General features: G+C 44.9%; 2 protein-coding genes across 2 annotated transcripts in view; both read left to right on the top strand.

Annotated features, from left to right (window-relative positions):
* LOC310648889 (solute carrier family 22 member 13-like) overlaps positions 1-5,879 on the top strand; it is a gene marked incomplete at both ends in the record, with an annotated part of 31,024 nt that extends 25,145 nt beyond the window's left edge. Inside the window, 2 exons of the mRNA XM_083377005.1 lie at positions 3,442-3,651; positions 5,783-5,879. Coding sequence (XP_083233131.1) covers positions 3,442-3,651; positions 5,783-5,879 — 307 coding nt within the window. The remainder of the gene's footprint in view (positions 1-3,441; positions 3,652-5,782) is intronic.
* A 5,708-nt stretch (positions 5,880-11,587) lies between these two features.
* Positions 11,588-17,644, top strand: LOC310649896 (solute carrier family 22 member 13-like; the record flags this gene model as incomplete). The annotated part of the gene is made up of 10 exons (XM_083378727.1): positions 11,588-11,959; positions 12,132-12,235; positions 12,859-13,013; positions 13,395-13,563; positions 14,428-14,548; positions 15,080-15,174; positions 15,291-15,505; positions 16,055-16,163; positions 16,490-16,705; positions 17,548-17,644. 10 exons carry the CDS (start codon positions 11,588-11,590, stop codon positions 17,642-17,644), a joined length of 1,653 nt encoding a protein of 550 aa, XP_083234853.1.
* Between the last annotated feature and the right edge of the window lie 9,490 nt (positions 17,645-27,134).

The following is a 27,134-nucleotide window of genomic DNA, read 5'->3' as shown; positions in this document are numbered from 1 at the left end:
AGATAGATAGACAGACAGACAGACAGACAGACAGACAGACAGACAGACAGACAGACACATACATACATACATACATACATACATACATAGAAATAGCATCTAGACATACACCGCTTCACAGTGCTTAACAGCCCTCTCTGAGAGGTTTACAGAGTCAGCCTGTTGCTCCCCCCGCCCCCCCCCAACAATCTGGGTCCTCATTTAGATTCATTTAGATAGATAGATAGATAGATAGATAGATAGATAGATAGATAGATAGATAGATAGATAGATAGATAGATGGATAGATAGGCAGGCAGGAAGGCAGGCAGGAAGGCAGGCAGGCAGGAGGCAGGCAGATGATAGATAGATAGATAGATAGATAGATAGATAGATAGATAGATAGATAGATAGATAGATAGATAGATAGGCAGGCAGGCAGGCAGGCAGGCAGGCAGGCAGGCAGGCAGGCAGGAGGCAAGCAGATGATAGATCAGACATGTCAAACACAAGGCCCGGGGCCTGGATGCGGCCCACGAAGTGGTTTCATGTGGCCCGCGAAGCCATCCTGGAAACAGTGAGGGAACGGCCCCCACTGCCTTGGCCTAGGCCAAGAGACCCTCCTTCTGCCAGAGACCCTCAGATCTGTCCCACTCCTGCCCAGGCCCCCATAGGCACCCTTGATGCGAACGATGTACAGCTGGCCACGCCCACCCAGTAGGCCATACGCACTCTAGCCACGCCCACCCAGTAGGCCACGCCCACCCAGGCCACACCCACCCGGCCCCCTGAGGGCAACCGCAATGCTGATGCGGCCCTCAGTGAAATTGAGCTTGACACCCCTGTGATAGATAGATAGATAGGCAGGCAAGCAGGCAGGAGGCAGGCAGATGATAGATAGATAGATAGATGATAGATAGATAGATAGATAGATAGATAGATAGATAGATAGATAGATAGATAGATAGATAGATAGATAGATAGATAGATAGATAGATAGGCAGGCAGGCAGGCAGGCAGGCAGGCAGGCAGGCAGGCAGGCAGATAGCAATAGCAGTTAGACTTATATAACTTCAGCAGATGTAGCCTGCAGTACTGCATTCTTACCATTGTGCCACCAGAATGGATGAAAGTAATAGATTATTTCTCCCGTCAGGCTATATTTTATGACCAGACCTGGAATACTGCGTCCAGTTTTAGTCAACACATTATAGAAAAGATGTTGAGACTTTGGGGGAAAAATGCAGAGAAGAGCAACTAAGATGAGATTAGAGGACTGGAGGTTAAAACATATGAAGAACGGTTGCAGGAATTGGATATGGCTAGTCTGGAGAGAAAAAAAAAGACTGTGTTCCAGTATCTAAGGGGCTGCCATAAGGAGGGGTGTGTGTGTCAAGCTATTTTCCAAAGCGTAAGAAGGCAGAACAAAAAGCAACAGATGGAAACTAATCAAGGAGAGAAGCAACCTGGAATAACGGAGAAACTTCTTGACAGTGAGGATAATTAATTAGTGGAATGGCTTCCCTTCAGAAGTTGCGGGTGCTCCATCACTGGAGGTTTTTAAGAAGAGACTGGACAGCCACTTGTCTCGAATTGTATTAGGGACTCCTGCCTGAGCAGGGGGTTGGACTAGAAGACCTCGAAGGTCCCTTCCAGCACTATTCTGATTGAAATTGAAAAGTCAAGTTTTGCTCAGGCAACAGATGATGTGGTTCACTGACCTTGACCTTGATGGTAAAGTCTGGCCAGCTGGCCAGCTGCTACCCATCAGCGTAGGCTGCTCAAGTGGGGAAGATTTTTCTCTGGCCTTGATTAAGGGGAGGGGGAGAGGTGAAATAATTGCTCAGGTCTGGGAAAAGCGGAAAGCATGAGAAAGTGTAAATGGCATGCAGAAATAACCCTGGGAAAGAGATGCAGCCAAGGAAATAAGCAGATAAAAAGAGAGAGACGTTTATTTTTCAGACTTGCAAAATTCTGTTAAGGAAAACTTAGTGGAGCTGTGGCTGCGTTTCCTATCTGATCTACCAAGTAACACAGTAACACACACACACACACACACACACATACACACACCCATCTCAACTTTGTTGTCTCTCAAGAGACACGGGGAAAATTTGGGATGGACTTTCACATTTCTGCCACAATACCCTACCACAATAAAGTAGTACTCCTATAATCCCTGAATGGTGTGTTTCTTGACTTGCTGATTGACATACAGGCATCTCCCTTTCCCCACCTCCCCCTCCCCATCCTGCATTCTCTGGACAGAGAAATCACTTGACTTTCCTTACTGGGTTTTCTCTCGTCTTTACTCCAGATTAATCAGAAGAGTAGCTGAGGTAGGATGACAGCTGAATTGGGGGGGTGAAGAAAGAGGGGGGGCTCTCTGTGTCCCCCCCCACACCCCCAACTGGGATTGTCAGCTACTGTTTGAGTTAGCAGCTTCTGAAGGATTGCGGGGAGGTAGGAAGAGAAAGTAGGGAGAATTTACCTATCTGCCGAAACTGTGAATCATTGCGCCACTTGTGAAGGTTTCCCCAGTGGCTGATTGACAGGTGGTCCTCGACTTACGACCTCAACTGAGCCCAGCACTTATGTTGTTAAGTGAGACATTTGCTGAGTCAGTCTTGCCTCGTTTTTACAAATTTTCTGGCCACGGTTGTTAAGTGAATCACTGCAGGCGTTAAATGGGTAACACATTTTGTCGAGTGAATTTGGCTTTTCCATTGACTTTGCTTGGCAGAAGGACATGAAAGGGGATCACGGGACACGGCAACCGTCCTAAATACGAGCCAATTGCCAAGAACCTGAATTTTGATCATGTGACCATGGGGGGGGGGCTGCAAAGATTATATGAAACATGGTCATAAGTGACCATTTGTGTCTTCAGACGGTCACTAAATAGGATGAACTGTTGTAAGTCAAGGGCTGTCTGCATATATTTCTTTGCATCCCAGCCTTATTATTTTTTACAAATGAATCAAGGCAGAGAAAATATCCAAGACCTTTTAGTTTCCCCAACACAACAATCCTCTGAGGTGGGCTGGACTTTGAGTCACCCAGCCAGCTTTCCTGAACAGAACAGAACAGCAGAGTGGGAAGGGACCTTGGAGGTCATCTAGTCCAACCCCCTGCTCAGGCAGGAAACCCTATACCATTTCAGACAAATGACTGTCCAGTCTTTTCTTAAAAACGTCCAGTGTCGGAGCATTCACAGCTTCTGGAGCAGGCATGTCAAACTGTCGGCCCACGGGCCGGATGCATCATACTGAAACCACGCCCACCCCATTGCCGGCAATAGGGGAAAAGTTGGAATACGTCGCGAGTTCGACATGCCTGTTCTAGAGGCAGGTAGTTCCACTGGTTAATTGATATGACTGTCAGGGAATTTCTCCTTAGTTCTACTAAGTTCTACTTAGTTCTCTAGGTTTTCATCTGGCCTCTGTTTTGCTTCCCTATTAGGCAGACCGGACTCGGAGTATGTCAGATGACAGCCCGAATAGCTGGAATCATTTCCCCACTGGTTGGTCTCTTGGGGAAATATCACGCCTCCCTGCCCGTGGTGATCTTTGGAAGCACAGCTGTCCTTGGTGGCCTCTTTTCTCTCCTTCTCCCAGAGACGCTTGGCAAGGAACTGCCCGATTGTGTGGATGATCTGACCCACAAACCAAGGCAAGATCCACGGGAATGTCTGATGTTTGCTTGATATGTTTGGCCTCGCTGGCCCAGGAGAAACAAAACTGGGCTTAGATCTACTCAGAGGTCAATTCTCTCAAGGCACTTTGCCCAGTTTCGTAGCAGCCAAGGGCACGTGCCAGAAAATGGGACAAGTTAAGGCAAGCCTCAAGATGATGTCGTTAATCAAGCCTTTCCCTTGGGCACTGCACTGTGTTGGCAATGTGGAGCGGACTTCCATAGTGATCTCTCCACACATGCTTAAAGAACATAAGCCCCAATTGCTAGCAAAAAACCCCCCAGACAAACTAGATCTAGGAGTACCCCTGATGATGTTACCTAGCTGGGTCATGAAACATCTGCAAGAAAACAACCAAGCTCATAGACCACCAAGGACCCCTCATTTCAACCCCAAGCTACAAACATTTTTTATTATTATTATTTTACTTTAATTCCATTTATATCCCGCCCTTCTCCGAAGACTCAGGGCGGCTTACAAGCTTAGCAGTAGCCTTCATTCTATGTATATGCCTGCTTGTTAGGGCTTTCACACACACAACCCCCAAGTGGCATTATTACAAAGTCAGCTTAATTGCCCCCCAACAATCTGGGTCCTCATTCTTATTAAAAACAAGCCAGCTAACCTAGCCACTTTGTTTTTTTATCCATAGTAGTCAATTTCTGGCTGAGAACAGATGATCTGCAATTTGCTAGTCTGTTTATTGCTGGCAAGAAAAAATGATTTTTTTTCTTCTTCTGTGGCCCTCCTTCTGCTTGGATCTTTTATCAGATTTTCTGGGAATCAAATTTTGTCAATTCACTTCACTGTTATGGTGTAGACAAGAGTGATAGTAGCATTTTGCTTGGAAACCAGGCTGGCTTGGATCTCTTTGATGAGAATGCATCAGGGCATCCCACTGGTTTAACTGGACTAGGTGATTAAAAAAAAATCTGGAGAAAGACCATTGCTAATCACTTTGCTCCTGTTGCAAGGAAACTACACTGATATCTTAAATAACACATGAATGGAATCAATAAAAGAGAATATTTGAGCTCAGGGTTGAAATGGGGGCCCCTTGGTGTTCTCTGAGCTTGCTTGTTTTCTTGCAGACATTACATGACCCAACTAGGTAACATCATCAATGCTAAAAAGGGCTTGCAGAGTAGAGAAGTGGAGAGGAGAAGGAGGACATTTGTGGGACTCTAGGTATTATTATTATTATTATTATTATTATTATTATTATTATTATTATTATTATTATTATTAAATAATTATTATTATTATTATTATTATTATTAAATAATAATAATTATTATTATTATTATTATTATTATTATTATTATTATTATTATTATTATTATTATTATTAATTTTATTTGTATACCGCCCTTCTCCCGAAGGACTCAGGGCGGTGAACAGGGCAATACATGTTAAAAAGACAGAATACAAAAATTAAAAAAGATTAAACAAGTGCCCAGAACTCTTAGATAGTTGTAATGAGTTTGCTTAGTTTTGGCTTACTGGAATGAATGAAGCCATCCCTTTTAGCTTCTAACCATGATTCTTTGAGCTTGGTTGTTTTTTTACATTTCATTACTTTACAACACTAGGTAACATCATCAAAGCTAGAAGGGAGTGGGGTTCATGGAGAGGGGGGGGAGGAGGGGGTGTGGGAGGACGGGGGAGGGGGAGGAGGAGGAGGAGGACCGTGGGGTCCATGGTGCTCTCTGAGCTTGGGTTGTTTTCTTGAAGACATTTCATTACCCAGCTAGGTAACATCATCAGGGGTACTCCTAGATCTAGCATTGATGATGTTAGCTAGTTCGTTTGCTTTTTTGCTAGCCATTGAGGCTTATGTTCTTTAAGCATGTGCAGAGGAGGGGGAGGGGAATGGGGAGGAAGACTGTGGGGTCCTTGATGCTCAGGATCCCAGGATATATGTGAGCCAGTTGCCCAGAGTCTGAATTTTGATCACATGACCAAGGGGAGGCTGCGACGGTTGTAAGGGTGAAAAATGGCCAGAAGTCACTTTTTACAGCGTCGTAACTTCGAACGGTCACGAAGTGAACGGTTGGACCACATATATTACGTATAATGAAATCCGTTTTTAACTTTTCTCACTTTTAGGAAGAGCAAGGAAGCCAGTGACAGCGTGGAAAATGGATGCGCAAAACCAAATAAAGACAATTGTATTAGTGAAAGGATAAACACCACACATTTCTAAGTCATCGGGTGGATTGACCCAGCACGTCAAGGATACAGACTGGAGAAAAACTGGTAGATTTCTCTGTACTGTGAGCAGAGTAGGCAAAATTGGTGTGCTTGTTTGGATAGTAAATATCTTTTACGCATTAGGCTACAACATAACACAGTTCATGTGATTTGGCCTAGTGTGATCCATGCCATAAAGTGATGGATAAAGTCAGCCACTCTTGGTTTAGTCAAGAAACCATGGTTTATTATAATGGGTGCACTGGGTCATTGAGTACACCAATTGCTTTCAATAGGGCTTATTTTGCTAATAATGGTTAATCTATTCTTACTATAATTGCCAACTCGCTGCTTTTGTTTAAGGTATTTTTTTTAGTTAGAATTGTTAGCTTTTTTTTTTAAAGGAAATCAGTTTAAACACTAGTTTATCATTCATGAGTTAAATCTGTAACAACATGCAAAGCAGATAAAAAAATAAATAAAGCAGGAGCAAATCTATTCAACTTTGTGCAAACACAGCCAACAATTCTCTCGAATTCAGAAACTCTTTTCTACTTTGGAGATTTAACTTGGTGCCTTGGCATGGGGTGTTTTTACTTTTAAAATCTGCACCCTGTGAAACTCAATATGCAATTAGCAATTGTAGAGGTCTTTTTTTGGGGGGGGGAATTGCAGGTGAGGACCTCCCATTCTGAAATGGGAAAATGACTTTTCATTTTGCTCATTCTTCTCAGATGTTCTCAATCCAAATTATCACCTTTCCACATCAGCATTTTGATTTCTTTCTCCCTATCCTTGGCTCCTCTTTTTTCTTTTTTAAAGGAAAAGATTGTTCCTGTTCATGAGTTGTTGTTCTTCAGGTCAGCCACACCCAAATCTCTGGAATTTCTTTGATTCTCCTTTGTCTGCATGTCACCAATAACAAAAAAAACACCAAAACACTTATTACCACATGAAGCTTCCTTTGGGGAAAAAAAATCATTTCTTTAAAAAGAAAAATGGATGGTGAATGCCAGCAAAAATGAAGCTAAGAAATGCAGATTTTAAGGTGGAGGAAGATCTTAGGACTGAAATAATAAAACAATATAGAAAAATTGGTTTGGTTGTCTATCCTTCCATGCTAAGGGGGCAACCCACATAAAACACCCCATGAGAAATTGAACATGATCAGCAGCTGTCATTTAAAACAGCAGATGGACAAGCATGAGTTGGGGGTGGGTGATCTTGAATGGGACAATTTTGGTGGAATATAGGACCAGGAGAGAGCAAAGTTTAAATAGTTTAGTTGAGAAGGTCAAGATGGACTCTCCCTAGAAGTTCTCAGAGCATATCTTGAATGATGCAAGCAATTGCTTTAGTGTGACAACATTGTTTCTATGGGTGAGGAACAATAAAGGAAACTGCTCAGAAGTAACTCAGTACGTCTTTCGTGGGGGTTTTTTTTGGGGGGGAGGGTTGACAATAATAAAAATATGGCTGTGTGGATGGTCATCTGTGAATTAATAGCCAATACGACATCTATAATGTAAGAGGAATCTTGAAGGACATCATTGGCAACATAAGGACAACTCATAATCTGAGGAGCCACAGAGAGGTCTTACAAGCTTCCTGTGTGATCTGGATAGACCTTATTTCTTATCCATTTGTCCCCATGTACATATTATTGTCACAGCTTTTGACTGTGACTGTGCATCTATCACGATGAGGCTTCCAAGAACCTGTCAACCAGCTACTGGATCAGGAGATGAATTAGATTCGTTTTGAGATCAATATTTGGGCTGGGGTCCTTTTGAGTCATTGTCCACCCTTCCATAAATGGTAATGAATGTCCCACAATTACATTATGAATTGATCCCAACGAGGAGGACTGGTAGTATGATGAAAAGTGCTTTTAAATTGCATCCCAGCCTGTTTAGAAGAACATCAAAAGCTTTTGAGAACTTCAGCAGCAGCATTCAAATCTAGTTTGGTTTAGTGGTTAAAGCTCCCAGCCAACTTTTATGCCTAAGGTGGAACTGGAATATCTCCTGGTTTTTAGGCCAGCACCTTAAACACTGCACCAAACTCCCTCTCATTTCATGCCACTTCTTCAGCAGATCATGTGCAGATATAACAAGGTGAAGCCCTAAAGGTGAGGTCTTGTTGGGTTGCACAAATGGAAGAATATTCGGTGTATCTGGCAAGAAGGACTCCAAGTTACATCAGTTGGACTAAGAAATAGTTATAATATTCATGTTGGCATGTGATGTGATACAAGCAATTTCATCTACAAAATATCTTACATACTATCACAATAAATGATTTGAATGGTCTCTTATTTTTCTTCACATGGACCGTTGTGTGAAAAAGCTGAGCTAGATGTCTCTGTTGTTGCTTTGCTACCATCTGAAACATTGTTTTGGCATTCAATTGCCAAATAATTGCCCGGCTGATTATGGTGACCAGTTGACAAAGTGAGAGGGCTTTTAGTGACACTGCAGTCTTTTGGTTGTCTAACCTGGCCTAGGAAGCAGAAGAATGAAGTCCCAAGTCCTAAGATGCCTTCAAAATGGCTGTTTTTCTTAAATGCACGAGATATTTATTTTATTTTATTTTTATTTTAATTCCATTTATATCCCGCCCTTCTCCGAAGACTCAGGGCGGCTTACAAGCTTAGCAGTAGCCTTCATTCTATGTATATGCCTGCTTATTAGGGCTTTCACACACCCCCCAAGCGGCATTATTACAAAGTCAGCTTAATTGTCCCCAACAATCTGGGTCCTCATTTTACCTACCTCGGAAGGATGGAAGGCTGAGTCAACCTTGAGCCTGGTGGGACTCGAACCTGCACTCATTGCAGGCAGCTGGTGTTACTTAAGGAGGCATTAGCCCACTGCTCCACCAAGGCTCTATCTATCTATCTATCTATCTATCTATCTATCTATCTATCTATCTATCTATCTATTTATCTATCAGTTGCAGATCTAAGATAGCTTCCATTAATGCCCCAGCTCCAGATATACAGGCTGTCCTCAACTTCATTTAGTGACTGTTCAAACTTACAATGGCACTGGAAAAAGTGACACGACCATTTTTCACACTTACAACCCTTTGCAGCATCCCTAAGGTCACGTGATCGAAATTCAGACGCTGGGCAAATGACTCACATTTATGACGGTTGCTCTGTCTTAGGGTCACATGATCCCCTTTCGCGACCTTCTGACAAGCACAGTCAATGGGGGAAGCCAGATTCACTTAGCAACCGTGTTACTAAATAGCTGCAGTGATTCAGTTAACAACTGTGGCAAGAAAGGTCACAAATGGGGCAAAACTCACTTAACAAATGTCTCACTTAGCAGTGTGTATCTTGGGCTCAGTTGTGGTCATAAGTCAAGGACTGCCTGTATTAGGCCATTTCTATATGAATTTCTTTTAGGACTGAGGAACAGAATGGAATCATGGTTTTGGAAAACATCTTCCTTCAGACGTTATGGGTTTCTCCAGTTGGTCTATTGCAGACATGTCAAACACAAGGCCCGGGGGCCGGATCCGGCCCGCAAAGCAGTTTCATGTGGCCCGCGATGCCATCCTGGAAAAAGTGAGGGAACGGCCCCCACTGCCTTGGCCCTGGCCAGAGACCCTCCTTCTGCCAGAGACCCTCAGATCTGTCCCACTCCTGCCCAGGCCCCCATAGGCACCCTTGATGCGAACGAGGTAGAGCTGGCCACGCCCACCCAGTAGGCTATACGCACTCTAGCCACGCCCACCCAGTAGGCCACGCCCACCCTGGCCATACCCACCCGGCCCCTTGAGGGCAACCGCAGTGCTGATGTGGCCCTCAATGAAATTGAGTTTGACACCCCTGGTCTATTGGGTTTGCCAGCAATACAAAGCCATCTCTATTTCTCTGAAGTAATTAGCACCAAAGCTTTTTACACAATACAACCAGTATATTGTTTTAATTAGCAGTGGAACATCTTAAATGGCTCAGACTTAATTCAGGCTGTGTTGTCTTCTTACTCCATTTCTACTCGCCACTGTTTTGGCAAAGTTGCTAGCTTCTTCTCAGAAGTATTCTGTTCTACGCCTTTCCCCCCCTCCATTGTTTTTATTACGGGATCAGAAGAGAATGAACTAACAGTGATAAGACATTACAGTGATAAAGGTTCATCTCTGTGCTAATGCAACATCTGTGTGTTGTGCAAAGAGGTGTGTGTCTGCGTACAACAGGTGTTTGATATATCTGAAACAAAGGCAGCTAATTATTTCTTACAACCTATAAAACTGCTGAGAGGGGCGTTTTTCCCTTCACTTTTGGGCGCTTGGATGAATCTCTTCCAGCAGTGAGCAGGTACTAACTTTGCAATACTAGAAAACTTTTATAGCGTCTACTGCAACTTTCTTCCGGAGTAATGCCAGCCTCTTCATATTTCCTTGAGAAAATAATTTCAAGGTGACTTCATGAATTGACCTCCATGGGTTTTTTTTTTTTTGCCTTTATTTAGCAACTTTAGTTCTCATTTTTTTACAAACATCTCGTGTTTTCTTAGTTTTTCATTTCTGCAGATAGAGCAAAATTAGTTGTTTTTTTTTTAAGAAAAAGCATATTTTAACAAACTGTTCGTATTCTTCTCCATTTGTCCAAATAGGTTTTAAACTGCTGCCTGCCTTTGCAACAATTTTCTGTGATAAATTTTACATGTTACTTTAAAGAATATTTATTATTTTTGCACAGACTTTTTTTTGATATCTCTTTGTCAACCGAAATGCAAAATTTGGATTATTGCACTTTCTGAGGAATGATTTTATTCACTCATTTGTTCTATAATACCAAATGAGATACATTCCGGTAGAAATATAACAGATTCGTTTCTACTATATAGCTGCTGGAGTCCGTTTGTTTTTTCAGTGACTTTTTATGGTAGTTTAAGGAAATATGGGGCTTTTAAAAATTATTTAAATTAAGTTAATTTTAATTTGCTACCCAGGTTAAACCCCTTTTGTGTAGGTATTTTATCAAACGTGCAATTTACATGCCTAAAATGAAGCCCATTTGTTTTATAGCTTGCTCTTATGTTCACTGCTTTGATTTGAAGCTGTTTAAATTGCAAGCCGCATTTCTCAACCGCGGCAACTTTTAAGATGAATGGGCTTCAACTTTCCGTAGTTGCGTCTAATTTAAAGAGTTTATTCAAACAAGCTAAAGCGGCGCCTTTCAACTTCGGCGACTTTAAAATGAGCGGATTACCCCAGCGGAGGAATTTAAGCCCCTCTCATTTCAAAGCGGCCGAAAAAAAGAAGCAAAACGCCGCTTTAGCTCTGCGCTAAGAGTTGCGCGCTTAATTTAAAGTTTCCTATTCAGACAACAAGCTAAAAGCAGCGTCTCTCGACCGCGGCAACTTTAAAATGAGTGGATTTCAGTGCCCACAATTCTACAGCCGTGGAATTGAAGTCCAGCCGCTTTAAAGTTGCCGAGGTTGAAAAACGCGTCTTTTGCGGCTATGCTAAAAACTGCCTGCGGTTTAAAACGCTTATTCAGACAACCAGCCAAAGCCGCGTTTCTCAGTTATAAGAAGAGCGGATTTAGAATCTCGTAGCTATGGAATTGAAGTCCACGCATTTTTCTGCCTTGCTTCCTTGCTCTCTTTTCTCTTACTTTATTATTATTATTGCTGATTTTGTTTATATTTTAATTTCAGACTCTCAATTTAACAACGGTTTTGTCCGGCATTGGAATTTACAATGTCAGGATTTGGAGAAGTCTTGAAGATGATTGGCGAATATGGGGCGTTTCAGAAATGTTTGGTGGTGCTGCTTTGCATCCCAAGTTTCTTAACCCCCTTTCACATGTTCGGCCAAATCTTCATTAGCATCGAAGTGCCTCACCACTGCAACACCAGCTGGATCCGAGCAATTAGTCCCAACCTAACCGTTCAACAGGAGTTGAACTTGACAATTCCCAAGAGAATGGATGATTCTCTGGATGAATGTTCTAGATTCACTCCAGTAGATTCGGACATTGAATCGATCATAAAATATGGACTCAACTCCACCCAGAATTGCGAACAAGGATGGGTGTACCCAACAATGAGCGTGCCAACTCTGGTTACCGAGGTATGTGTATCACTGCATTCCTTTCAAGTGCAAAGTGCTTCTCGTCTTGAGAATTGCATCATCTTTTTCAAATCAATTGATGGAATTGGGGCAGTTTTCCTGTTACCCTAGAATGCTGGCTGGAGAATTCAGGAAGTTAACTAAAATGGAATTTTATCTTTTTCTCTTTTAGTTTGATCTGGTCTGCGACCAAAGGGACCTAAGCGACATCTCCCAATCCATTTTCATGGGCGGACTTCTGGCTGGATCACTGATCTTTGGCTCACTAAGTGACAGGTAAAGCGACACATTTCACACAGCAGCTTCTGCCACAGGAGGTTGAAAGTGTGTGTGTGTGTAGGGGGGTGGTGGTTTAGCAGTCTGTGCAGGCAGGGTGTCAGAAAGAGGTTCACAGAGACTCCAACTCAAAAGTTAACTTCTGTGCTGGCAATCCATGCCCTGCCTCTTTTTACAGGTGTTTTACTTCTGGATTATCTGTTCCCCAACCTAATTCTTCAGATTTTTCAAAAGCACACCCATTACTTCTTTAATGAGTCCATTCTGCTTTGTTTCCAGCTTTTTCCTTCAGTTTTTCCAGCATTATGGATGTCTCCAGAGACCTGGGTCTTCACGGAATGTGTCGCGAATCTGATTTTCGAGATGGTGGTGACCACATCCATGGGGTCAAAGCCCTATCTGTGTGCACGTTGAAGATAGTGCTCTGATCCCGTGGTTATGCTTGCCATTTTGACTTCATTTGGCCCTCTTCTTGAAGGCTCTCCAGCCCACCTTTGTTTGCTATACAAACCCAGCTTACTTTCCTCTGGGGGAAAACAGCCCGTGGATTTTTCTTTAAAAAGTGTTGTTGTTGTTTCCATTCTGAGCATTACAACTGAGACTTCTTCCATTGTTTTCTCCAGGATCGGCAGTCGGATGTCCATCCTAGTTACCCTGTTCATCATGGGATTCTTTGGGACTGCAGTAAGTTTGGCCCCACACTTCTACGTCTACATTGCCCTGAGATTCGTTGTTGGAGCAGCCTTGGCTGGGATCAGCATCAGCATTGCAACCCTGAGTAAGTCCTTAGAAGCCCAAATGTCAACTTCTAAAAAGATCGCACCCTTGCCTTTTCAAACCAATGTACTGTAACTTGACTTTTGAGATTCCAGGAAGTTCTCTGTATATTTCTTATCTCAAGACTTGGAGAAATTGTGCCACTGGCTTCCCTTGAGTGCATTTCAGGCTGGGGATCCCTGGGGTGCCACAAAGAGGTTCAGTGGGTCCGGAAGACACTGGGTCAAAATATAGAGATGCTCAGTGGCAGATTTTGATTGCAGACTGTAAAGTGAGACCTTTATTCAATGTTCAGGGTTAGTAAAGGATTTCTGAATGGGAAATGCAGTGGGTGGACAAATTTCTTTGTGAAGAGACTTTTGAGTTTTCCAATTCTCTTTAGGTTCTGAGTGGGTGGGCCCATCTTACCGTCCACAGGCGCTGATCATCATTCATTGTGCCAATGCGCTGGGTCAGATGGCTCTAGCTGGCGTGGCCTACTTTGTCCGCGACTGGCGACTGTTTCAAATAACGACCTCAGCCCCCGCATTTCTCATCTTTTTCTACGCTTGGTAAGTCTCTTGCATTTCTGCTAGAAGGCAATTTGCATCTTCAGCTTTTTGTGGGCATCCAAAATCTGTTCCTGAGACTTGTTTGATTCAGGTCAGTTTGATTTTTTTGCTAATATACTTACTTGATTGTTCTCAACTTTGGTGATTTAGAAGAGCTGGACTTCAACTCCCAGAATTCCCAGCCAGCAAGTGGAGTTGAAGCCCGGGCTTTTTAAACTTACTGAGGTTAAGAAACACTGGCCTACAAGAGAGTGTACAGCTGTGGTTGCTATTGGAATTCTCAAAGAGAACCATTCCGTTACACACACACACACACACACACACACACACACACTCTTCTGTTTCCACTTCTGATTTAATAATAAATAATAATAAGTTGGAAGGGACCTTGGAGGTCATCTAGTCCAACCCCCTGCTAAGGCAGGAAACCCTATACCAGGGGTGTCAAACTCAATTTCATTTAGGGCCACATCAGCATTGCGGTTGCCCTCAGGGGGCCGGGTGGGTGTGGCCAGGGTGGGTGTGACCTACTGGGTGGGCGTGGCTAGAGTGCGTATGGCCTACTGGGTGGGCGTGGCCAGCTCTACATCGTTGGCATCAAGGGTGCCTATGGGGGCCTGGGCAGGAGTGGGACAGATCTGGGGGTCTCTGGCAGAAGGAGGGTCTCTGGGCCAGGGCCAAGGCAGTGGGGGCCGTTCCCTCCCTGTTTCCAGGATGGCTTCGTGGGCCGCATGGAACCACTTCGCGGGTCGGATCCGGCCCCCGGGCCTTGTGTTTGACATGTCTGCCCTATACCATTTCAGACAAATGGCTGTCCAGTGTCTTCTTAAAAACTTCCAATGTTTATGTTTTTATCTCTTGAAGGGTCCTTCCAAGCTCAGCTCGATGGCTGATCACCAAAAAGAAAATGGGAGAAGCCAAAGATGTTCTCCTAAGAGCTGCTGCCGTCAACCACAAAACCTTTTCTGCGGATATCCTGGATCAGGTACCAAATGCATAACTGGGGAACATTTTAGAAAAGAACATTCTAAAAAGGAGATGAAAATTGGCTTGATTACTCTTTTGTCCATAGGGTTGCGATGGGTCGGACAACGACTTCGCAGCTAACAATAACAACTCTTTTCCGATGCTATAACTTTTAGTGTTTGCTTGTTTTTCCTTCCTGTGGTTCTTAACTTTTTTTTTCCTCCTTGAAGGGATCTCTTGGACAAAATGTCTGCCTTTCCCCCCCCCCCTCTCTGCTTCTTTTTAAAGTTATGGCTAAAACTTCTGTCCAGCTTTACAAAACAAGGTTCAAACGCTACTTTTTTAAATCCAAAAAGTACACAGTTATTCCTTGACACACTGCCATCCGTGCAGTGACTGTTCAAAGTTACAACAGGACTGAAAAAAGTGACTTACTGCTTGCACTTAGGACTGTCACAGCATCCTAAACGAAAATTAGGAGCGTAGCAGGATAGTAACCATGAAATTTGACTACTGTAATGTTTTGTCTTCCATTTTGTGCTCATTCCAGTTGGCCCCAGAAGAGAAGGTGTCACATGGATACATCCTAGACCTTTTCAAGAAATCGTATCTGAGGAACATGACTTTGATCATGGCTTGGGTGTGGTAAGTCTTCTTTAAAAGGCATTTTAAAAAAAAACACCTCACAAAGCAGATGTATTTTCAATGTAATGTATGGGAAGCCGATGCAACTTCTCAGAAGCATCTCGTTCTACCCTCAGGTTTGTGGATAGTCTGGTGTATTACGAACTGAGTCTTCACGTTGGGGATTTTGGCTTGAACATCTACTTGACCCAACTCATTTTTGGAGCTGTGGAAATCCCATCTCGCGTCCTCTCCATTTTTCTGCTCGAATGGATCGGAAGGAAGAAATGCCAGTCCTCTTGGCTCATCCTGGGAGGAATCATGTGTGTGATCATCTGCGTGATCCCCAAAGGTATGTCAGATATTTGGGAACCAAAATAGCAAGGTGATCTCGGCAGCTCAAAAGTTTGCAGTGACTTGATTTTAGCAGGGCTGATTGCTTATGTGCCATAAAAGTTGTTTTTAATCCTTGGCAATCACACATTTAAGATTTTTCTCCACAAAGATCTGTCTCCAACCTGGTCCTTCAGGTCTTGCAAAGACGCCCCATTTACCACTGTAACTTTTTCTGTTTCCTTCCATCTTTTTTCAGCATTAGAGCCTTTTTTTTCAGGGAAAAAAGAGAAGTGCAGGCATTGACCCAAACTCTTAATTTGTGTTTTCCAATTTTGTATTTTCTCCTTGGTGGCATCTCATTAGTGACTGAGCCTTCCTGATTAAGGCAGGAATTCAATAAGTGACTAAAACCTTTTTCCTGAAAAGGGTCACAGAAACCAACCTAACCCCACTCATGGATTTGTGTGAAGCTAGACCCCAGTTTTGAAGATTTCAAATGTTCTGTAACGCCTCAAGTTAGATCTTTTGTGTTCTTTCTCACCTCGCTGTGTTTTTTCCTCTCCAGAATTCCCTATGATTGTGACTGTTCTAGCCGTGATTGGAAAGTCTGCGATGGCTGCTTCCTTTTCAACCACTTATTTGTTTTCTGCTGAGATATTTCCCACAGTTGTGAGGTAAAAGATATTATCTCTGTGTTTATATTGTTTATTTACTTACTGACTTGATTTATAAAAACACCTTAATCAAGCGTTGTGACTGGACAGCGCAAACAACCAAATAAGAAGTCTACCCTACCCCTTATTGAAATAAATGCAATATATAATTTCTTAGCAGTGTTTTTCAAACCTGGCAACTTTAAGATGTGTAGACTTCAGCTTCCAGGATTCCCAGAAGAGAAGGCGTTCACATTATTTGCTTCTCATTTCTTTTAGTCTGAAGACTTTTTTTTTACCGGTAAGGTTGAGTGACTCAATTTGTTTTATTCTATTTCTTCCACCAGACAATTCGCCCTTGGCTTGTGCTCCATGTCTGCTCGTGTCGCAGGCATCCTTGCGCCATTAGTGGGCATGCTGTCCAGATACCACCTTGCTATTCCTATGTTCATCTGTGGAAGTTCAACACTGGTTGCGGGAATCCTTTGCTGTTTCCTTCCTGAGACACGCAACAAAGATCTTCAGGATATTGCACCTGAGCCCGAAGCTGCGCCAGGCCAGAAGTGAGTTTATTAAATTTATTTGTTTCTTGAGTTTATATGACTGTCAAACTCACAAATCTCTGGGTGTCTTACCACATTAGTTAGTGTGGGTAGCAAAGACCCTTGGAGAACAGAAGGGACACAGAGAGAAAGATGATTCTGGAGATTCTCAATCTTCCATGGCATGTTTGTTCATGTTTGATGCTTTTTCAAAAGGCAATTGGACTTCCTCTGTTTTTCTTTGAAAATGTTTTGCTTCTCATCCAAGAACCTCCTCCTCCTCCTCCTCCTCCTCCTCCTCCTCCTCCTCCTCCTCTTCCTCCTCCTCCTCCTCCTCTTCTTCTTCTTCTTCTTCTTCTTCTTCTTCTTCTTCTTCTTCTTCTTCTTCTTCTTCTTCTTCTTCTTCTTCTTCTTCTTCTTCTTCTTCTTCTTCTTCTTCTCTCCTCCTCCTCCTCCTCCTCCTCCTCCTCCTCCTCCTCCTCTGCCTCCTCCTCCTCCTCTTCTTCTTCTTCTTCTTCTTCTTCTTCTTCTTCTTCTTCTTCTTCTTCTTCTTCTTCTTCTTCCTCCTCCTCCTCCTCCTCCTCGTCCTCGTCCTCCTCCTCCTCCTCCTCCTCCTCCGTTATTCTGTGAAGCTTGTGGGATAAGAAGTGAAATATTTTCAGAGCAAAAGAAAGCCCAGTTGCCTTTTGAAAAAAGCATCTTTGGGGCAGAGAGAAAGAGAGACAAGCAACCAGGAGAAGAGTCCACCTTTCCTGAAGACGATTATTGTTCCAGGTCTTTCTATTGCTGTGTTTCTCAGCCTTAGCTCCTTGAAGACGGGTGGACTTCAACTCCCTGTTTCAATGTATTTCTTTTCCTTTGAGGTTCCAGGAGATTCACCTCCACATTGGCTGTGAACTGGAAACCATAACTGAAGAAGAAATTACGGAGGAAGGACCGGTCAAGAAAACCTATGTGTAGAACCAAGACGTTTATTGAGTTCTGTACTTGACAAGCCATAATTTGGTTTGCTGATCATCCATGTAAGCAATTATCCAGAACGATTGCTGAGTATTCTAACCATAGTGTAACACTGACAAGTCTTCACATTGCGGTATTGTTTTATATTTGGGGTGCACATATCCTTGGACTGATGGGCAACGATTGCCCTCCAAGGTACAGCACGATTAAATGCTGACTTTGATTTCTTCGAATCTGCATATCAGTAAAACTGCATGACAAAAATAGCTGTTGCCTAATATTTTTCTTTTAAATTTTCTCTTCTATTTACTAAAACATTGCCTTCCTGGTGGTTTCTTGGGCTTGGGAACTCACTGGGTCAGAATAATTTTATATTTGGTTTCAGGAAATCTTGAAACAACCAGAAGACATCCCGGAACGTGACTTGGCTGACAGGTTTATACTGACACGGCCATATGTTTGTGTGAATGTGGTTCAGGGGCATACATGGACATAGAGATGGCCCTCAATTTAAGACATTCTGTTAGTGATTCTTCAAAGACACAATGGTGCTGGAAAAAGTGACTTACTGGCACTTAGGATGTCTATGGAAATTCTAAATCTTCCAGGTCATAGAATATAGAATAAAAGAGTTGGGACAGGACCTCAAAGGTCTTCTAGTCCAACCCTATGCTCGAACACAAGAGCCTGTACCATTTCAGACACACAGTTGTCCAATCTCTTTTTAAAAGACTCCTGTGATGGAGCGTGTTGTGTTGTAGGTTCTGAAGAGCAGGGAAGATGCCAGGCAGATGAGTACAGAAGAAACATAGCTTTATTGTAACTAAGACTGAACTGTACTGGGGCTTTTGGGTAGCGTTGCACAATATATATGTAGTGTATGCAGGTTTTGCATACACGTGTGGGTCAGTGAATTAAAGAGGTGTGGAGCTGGAGAGCTCCGCGCAGGAACAGCAAGCAGGAACAGCGTTCGGCGGGAAGCCAGAACAAGGAGACAGCATTCGGCGGGAGAGCCGGATTTAAAGGGATTGGCTGACCAGCCAGCAGGACACTTGGATTTTAACCCATTGGCCAGGCAGTTAACTGGCCAGGTATAAATGAGAGCTGAAATCCTTTGTTCTCCAGTTCGGCCATGTTCCTCAATAAAGCAACTTAGCTCCTGAACCTGTGTCATCTCTGATTCCGAAACCCCAACATAATAACTGGCGACGAGGATGGGATCTTGTTCTGAAGAGTGGTAGGAATTCCAGCTCACTGGAAAATCACCACCTGCATCGGATCAGAACGGAAGGAACGCACGAGATGTCCCAGGACGGTCAGGCTCAAATGGCTCAGGTGGGTCCAGCTCCCATGGTCCAGGTCAGTCAAGCCCCCACGGCGCCGGTCAGTGTAGCCCCCACTTTTAATAGCGCTCGTCCCGAAGAGTGGGAGGCATTTGTGGGGCAGCTAGAATTTTACTTCATCGCCAATAATATTACTGAGGACAGGATCAAGGTGGCCACCCTGCTCAGCACATGTGGGAAGGACATTTATCAATTAGCCGTGGGCCTGTGCGCACCCACAGCCATCAGGGCGGTGAAGTATGATGACCTTATGGACAAATTAAATCAGCATTTTAACCCGCACATGTCGGAAGTGGCATGGACGTTCGAATTTGAAAAAAGGAACCAGCGGCTGGGGGAGTCAGGATCTGCATTCATGGCTGCAGGCAGGCAGGCGGCTCGCCTTTGCAACTTCAATGACTTAGAGAGGAGATTGCGGGACCGAATCGTTTGCGGGCTCAGAGACTGAAAATTGAGACAAAAGCTGCTGGCCAGACTGGGTCTAACTCTCAAGACGGTACAAGAAGAGGTATTGGCCTGGGAGCTAGCTGAGAAGCCAGAGATGTCCGACGCCAGCCGCAGCAGCCAGGGAAACACCATCCATCAGACGCACGGGGCAGAAGGAACCAGCGAGGATGAACTAGTGGCTGAAGTAGACGCGGTTCATCTATGACCCTCCCATCCGTCCGGATGTCGCGGAAGCACAAAAGGACAACGACCAGCATCAACAACACCAGCCGCCAACAGCCAGGACAAGAGATGCTCTGGGTGCAAAGGCTGCATGTCCTGACAGAAATGTGCCGGTTGCGGGGGGAACCATCACCGTTCTACCTGCAAATTCCGGGGAGCCAAATGCCAAGCGTGCGGCAAGACGGGACACATCGCGTCCATCTGCCGGAGCTGGAGCAGAGACGCGCTACACAAGGTGGACGCTGAAACTCACCTGCCGGCAGGTACTGGGAGTCCGAAGCGCAGAGTGCCTATCAGCTATACCAAGAGCAGATGAGCAGTTTGTAACACGGGGGGTTCTCAATCCCTCACCCCCAAAATTAAGCTAGAGGTGCACCTCCAAGAGGTTCCATGTAAAATGGAGCTGGACTCAGGCTCCGCAGTCTCAGTCATTTCACATGAGACTTATAAGCTCATTTGCAGTCGGAGCGACCAGCGGGTTCCCTTGAGGCCATCTAGCATTACCCTTACTGATTTCCAGAATACCCCAATACAAGTCCGGGGGGAGGCCACTTTCTCTGTGAGGTACAGGGGGTTCCAGGGGCCCTTGGATGTCCTAGTGGTCAAGGGTCAGAGAACCAGCTTGTTAGGGTTAAGCTGGTTCAAAGCACTGGGAATCCGCATCGTTGGAATTCACCAGACACAGACTCAGACGCCCAGCATCGAATCCGTGTGCAAGGCATTTGCAGATGTATTCGATGGAACACTAGGAAAATACACGGGCCCACCGATTGCATTCAAATTGAACCCCAATGTTCAACCAATCAGAATTAAGCCCAGGAGAGTACCATTCACCCTTAAACATAAAACTGAGCGGGAACTCGACAAGCTAGTTGCGCAGGGGGTTCTGCACCCGGTAGAGGGGGCAGAGTGGGAGACCCCAATTGTCACCCCGCTCAAGGCAAACGGTGACGTCAGGATCTGCACTGATTATAAATGCACAATCAATAAATCATTAAACCCCCACACATACCCAGTACCCACAGTTAGCAGCATCCTAGCATCACTCCAGGGAGGGGCCATTTTCGCCAAGCTGGATCTCGCTCAGGCTTATTTACAGCTCTCGGTCAACCCAGAGACTGCCGCTGCACAAACAATAGTCACTCACAAGGGGGCGTTCCGGGTAGACCGGTTGCAGTTTGGAGTCAGTGTGGCTCCAGGCATCTTCCAGGAGGTGATGGAACGAACACTTAAGGGGATACCGGGTGTCTGCCCATATTTCGATGATGTCCTCATAGCAGGGGACTCAGAGGAGGTTTTGGCAGAATGACTGCAGGCTGTTCTGAGTAGATTTCGTGCTGCTGGCCTTAAGCTTAAGAAAGAGAAGTGCTGCATTGGAGTGCCTGAGGCAGAATTCTTGGGGTTCAGGATTGACGCTGAGGGGGTTCACCTGCAGCAGTGCTTTTTTTGTAAAAGAAAAAGGTGCCGGAACTCACACATGTCATACAACCCACCTTGCCTACCCTACAAGGTTCCATCCAAAAAAGGTGCCGGAACTCCGTTCTGAGCGTTCTATGAGAAAAAAAGCCCTGCCCTGCAGCATCTAAGGTGAAAGCAATCAAAGAGGCCCCCACACCAAAAAACAAAGCAGAGCTGCAAGCTTTCCTGGGGTTACTTAATTTCTATCATGCTTTCCTACCCCACAAGGCTTCAATTGCTGAACCCTTGCATAGGCTATTAGTTAAGAAATCAACATGGAACTGGACCAAAGCACACGACACCAGTTTCCAATCTCTAAAAAACCTGTTGGCAAGCAACGCCACCATCACCCAGTTCATAGAAAATAAACCAATTTGCATTGCTTGCGATGCTTCTCCTTATGGAGTGGGGGCTGTGTTGAGCCACCTAGAGGAGGATGGCAGACAAATTCCCATTGCATATTACTCCAGGACCTTGTCAGCAGCTGAGCGGAACTATGCACAGATAGACAAGGAAGCCCTGGCAATAGTTGCTGGAGTAAAAAAATTCCATGATTATTTGAATGGGAGGAATTTCACCATTTTTATAGACCATAAACCTTTGCTAGGTCTGTTTACCACAGATAAGAAAACTCCACAGATCTTGTCACCCAGAATGCTCCATTGGTCCATCTTCCTTTCGGCTTACTCTTGTAAACTAGTACACAAGCCGGGCAAGGAAATGGGCCATGCAGACGGGTTAAGCAGACTCCCTCTTAACAACACGGAACCAGATCCAGCACCAGCAGCCCAAATATTAGCTATTCAAGATCTGCCAGAATGTCCTCTCAATGCCCGAGACATTGCAGCAGAAACAACAAGGGATAGGATTTTGAGTAGGGTACAGACGTGGGTTAACACAGGGTGGCAAGACAAATCACCAGGGCCCGAATTCAGGGCATTTTTCACAAGAAGACATGAGTTATCCTCACACAAGGGTTGCCTATTGTGGGGATGCAGGGTCATCATACCACAAACATTGAGAGAGAGAGTCATCCACTCACTACACGAGGGGCATCCAGGGGTCGTACGGATGAAGGCATTGGTAAGGAGATATCTGTGGTGGCCAGGCCTTGACAAGGATATTGAAGAACAAGTAGCTGGCTGTTACACGTGCCAAAAATCTCAGCCACCACAGCCACATGCCCCTGTCCACAAGTGGGAGGAGACACACACACTTTGGTCCCGGATACACATTGACTACACAGGCCCCCTGCACAACCAATCATTCTTGATAGTAGTAGACAGCCACTCCAAATGGTTGGAGGTGGTGCCAGTCAGTATCTTGACCACACCAGGGACTGTCCAGGCGCTCATGGGACTCTTTACCACTCACGGCCTTCCTGATGTATTGGTCTCTGATAACGGTCCACAATTTACCTCCTCGGAATTCCAGGCGTTTTTGAAGACCAATGGGATTAGACACGTCACCTCGGCTCCCTTCCACCCCTCCAGTAATGGCTTGGCTGAACGGGCAGTGCGCACCACAAAGGACGCATTGAAACGCATCATCCATGGAAATTGGAAACAACGTTTGGCTAAATTCCTGTTGCACCAACACACCACTCCCTGCACCACAACCAGGAAGAGCCCAGCTGAACTTCGTTGGGGAAGGCGTCTCATAACCACTCTTGACAGATTACACCCAGACAGAGTGGCAGCAGATGTTCCAAAGGTTCCCAGAGAATTTACAACAGGGGACCTCATCTGAGCTAGGAACTATAGCTCCGGGAATACATGGGTGCAAGGGGAAGTAGTAGAGCAGATGGGACCAGTATCTTACATTGTTAGGGTGGAGGGAGGTTTACAGTGGAGGAGACATGTTGACCAACTCAGGCGGCGAGCACCTGAGAGGGGCCCAGCCAATAATGGGCAAGAGGCCTCACTCCAACCTGAAGTGACTCTGAGTGACCAAAGAGACACAGTACACAGGGAAATAGTTCCCAACTCAGAGGGGTTGGAACTGCTCCGACCTCATCAACAGCTGGATCAGAGTGAGGGAATGACAACACCTGGGACCAGTCAAAGGAGGCCACATAACCCAGGGGCGACCATACCTGAAAACCCATCATCTTTTTCACTAGCACCGGGGGAGCATAACCAAAAAATCATAAACTTAAAGGACAACATCAAGCCTGTGGGGAGGGATCCCCCCAGGCGGTCTGGCCGAGCCCACAGGCCTCCAGCCTACCTCTCAGATTATGTTCGTACTTGGGGGGGGTAGAGGGTTGTGGGTAAGTTGTGTTGATAGTGTGGGGTTGGGGAAAGAAGTAAATGGGAACAAGGGTGTGTTCCCGCCATGGGGGAAGGGGTGTAGTGTATGCAGGTTTTGCATACACGTGTGGGTCAGTGAATTATGGAGGCGTGGAGCTGGACAGCTCAGCGCAGGAACAGCAAGCAGGAACAGCGTTCGGCAGGAAGCCAGAACAAGGAGACAGCATTCAGTGGGAGAGCCGGATTTAAAGGGATTGGCTGACCAGCCGGCAGGACGCTTGGATTTTAACCCATTCGCCAGGCAGTTATCTGGCCAGGTATAAATGAGAGCTGAAATCCTTTGTTCCCCAGTTCCCCAGTCCTCAGGGAAAGGGTGGTATATAAATGCAATAAAATAAATAAATAAATGTTCCTCAATAAAGCAACTTAGCTCCTGAACCTGTGTCATCTCTGATTCCGGAACCCCAACATAATAACTTTTCAATCTGTGTCATCTCTGATTCCAGAACCCCAACATAATAATATATAGTCCACAAGCTCTGAACAACCAATCCGATTGAACCTATTATTTCCGCCATGTTAACTGCTGCCAGGACTGGAGACGTCCTGTCTGGGTTAGTGGAGAACCGTTAGTTCTCCAGCAGCACACGTGATTAAACCCCCAAAAGCTCAGTACATAACACCCCTTCCCCTTTTAAGAACAAATACTATACCCTTACAAGTTTAAAGAACTCACTTCACACCCATCTCCCAATATACAGTATAAGTGAATGTTTGACCCCATTCAAGGTAATATCGTCATAACGCGACCTTCTCGGATGTGTTATGCACAAACTGCATGCAATGAAACTAATGACAGTTTTGCTGTTCTGCCAGTAGTCTTACAGTACCTAACAGTACCTTATGATAACTACAAGGAGATTAAAGAACGTCTCACTGGAAAAACTTGCCCTCTGTTAATCCCTTTTCAGTATGCAGTGCGTCACAACTCGCGTGTTGATTAACAAAAGAATCAAATATTTAAATGAGCAAGCATGCCTAAGAACTGGTAATCATTTTACACAACACGTCCTTTATTTAGCAACATAGTCTGTGAGGTATGCAGGAGGCTTGCGTGGCCGTGAGGAATGTCTTGGGGTTCCAACCACTTTGTGGTCTACCAACATATCTGGCATGCCATGCGAATTCATGTTCTCCTGTGCTGTAGAGTCTGAGGATGGAGAAGTGCTCTGGCTGGCCTCTCCAGGTTGGCCCACCCCAGAGTCAAGATTTGGAGCAGAGTGAGCGCAGCGGTCACTGATGCTTGGCTGATCCGACTGATCAGGGGTTCCATGTTGCACCTCAGAGTTGTCTTGGTCCTCCTCGGACTCGAATTCTGCTGTGTGCTGAAAATACTGGTGGTATGGGTGAGAGCTAGCTTGTGTGCCAGCTGGAGAACTACGGGAGGGACTTGTGCCAAAGTTCCCACTTAGTGACCATTCTGGAAATCTCTTCCTTAACTGGTCAACATGTCATCTGACCAGTCGCTCTCCCTCCACCCCTACTGTGTAAGATAGGGGTCCAGTTTTGTCAACCCACAAGTGTCCAGGCCCATAATTTCTGGCCCAGACCAAATCACCAGCCTGTAGCCCTGTCAGGGGTTTGGGTTGAGAAGTATCTGATGCCACTCTGTCTGGATGAAGTCTGTCCAGTTTAGTGATGAGACATCTACCCCAACGAAGCTCTGCCAGACTTTTACCTGTGGTTGTGCAGGGTGTAGAGTGTTGGCAGAGTAAAAAGTCTGCCAGTCTATGATGCCAGTCACCTGTGATGATGCACTTGAGGGCGTCCTTGGTTGTCCTCACCATTCGTTCAGCTTGTCTGTTTGACGATGGGTGGAAGGGAGCAGATATGGCATGTCTGATTAGATTCGCTCTGAGGAAAGCCTGAAACTCAGCAGCGGTAAATTGAGCCCCATTATCTGAAACCACGACATCAGGTAGCCCATGTGTAGCAAAGAGTTTTCTCAACACCTGGATGGTCCTAGCAGTAGTCATATTAGGAACCGGAATTACTTCCAGCCATTTTGAGTGGCCATCCACTACTACCAAGAAGAGCTGTCCTTGAAAAGGCCCAGCATAGTCAATATGAATCCTGGACCAGGGAGTATGAGTCTCCTCCCATCTATGGACAGGTGCTTGGGGCATTTCAGGCCTTGACCTTTGGCAGATATAGCACCCGTGTACTTGGTCCTCAACAGCCTTATCTAAACCTGGCCACCAAAGGTAGCTTCTAGCTGATGCTTTCATGCGCACTATGCCTGGGTGTCCTTCATGCAAGGACTGTAACACGCTATCCCTTAATACTGAGGGAATAATGACTCTGTTTCCCCAAAGCAAACATCCTTTATGTGCAGACAATTCATGCCTTCTAACAAAGTAACTTTGGAATTCAGGGCCTGGACTTTTCTCTAACCATCCCATGAATACCCATGACAATACTCTGCTTAGAATTCTATCTGTGGCCATTTCAGCAGCAATGTCCCCAGCATGGAGGGGGAATTCAGGCAAATCTTGTATGGATAATATTCTTGCAGCAGGTGCTGGGTCAGGATCTATAAGTGGCAGTGGTAGTCTACTGAGGCCATCTGCATGGCCCATTTCCTTTCCAGGTTTGTGAATTAACTTGAATTTATAAGCAGACAGAAATATAGACCACCTGAGCATCCTTGGGGATAATATGTGGGGGGGGGGGTTTGTTTATCTGTTGTAAATAATCCCCAAAGGGGTTTGTGGTCAGTGTACACAGTGAAATTTCTTCCATATAAATAATCATGAATTTTTTTGACCCCAGCCACTGTGGCTAAGGCTTCTTTCAATTTGTGCATAATTGCATTCAGCAGCAGATAAAGTTCTGGAATAGAATGCTATGGGAACTTGTTCCCCATTCTTTTTTATGTGGCTTAAAACTGCCCCCACCCCATAAGGAGATGCATCACATGCAAAACATACAGGTTTAGACTCTTATGTAATGAGTGACTGTGGATTTTTCTGATAAGAAGGCCTTAAGGTCCTGAAAACTCTTTTCATGTACACTAGTCCATTGCCATACAGCTTTCTTATCGAGTAGCCTGTGGAGGGGCTCTGCTATAGCTGCCTTATGAGGTAGAAATGTGTGATAAAAGTTCAGTAAACCCCAAAATGCTTGTAATTCTGCTTTGTTTTTGAGACTAGGAGCCATTTTGATGGCCTTTACCTTTGATTCTGCGGGGTGGATTCCACTGGAATCGATACGGAACCCCAAAATTTCCGTTGATGAGACCCCAATACTACATTTATTCTTTTTCAGTTTAAGGCCCGCATCATGAAGTCTTTGTAATACAGCCCTGAACCTATTTGCTAATACTTCAGTGGATTCTCCGGCAATTTGAACATCATCAAAATATGGGCAAACACCTTGAATACCCTTGTGGGTGCATTCCATGATCCCTTGGAATATGCCTGGTGCTACGCTTACGTCAAACTGCAACCGTTTGACTTTGAAAGCTCCTCTATGTGTCACTATTATTTGGGCTGCTGCTGTGGCCTTGTCTACTGGCAGTTGTTGATACGCCTGCACTAAATCGAGCTTAGTGAAAATGGCGCCCCCTTGCAAAGCTAGAATATGGCTGAGTATCGGAACCGGGTAGGCATGCTGGTTTAAAGCTTTGTTTAGGGTACATTTGTAGTCCACACAAATGCAAACCTCTCCATTTGGTTTAAGTGGGGTGATGATAGGGGTCTCCCACTC

Source organism: Vipera ursinii (genome assembly GCF_947247035.1).
Source record: "Vipera ursinii genome assembly, chromosome: Z".
Lineage (NCBI taxonomy): Eukaryota > Metazoa > Chordata > Lepidosauria > Squamata > Viperidae > Vipera > Vipera ursinii.
This window is presented reverse-complemented; position numbering and strand designations above follow the sequence as displayed.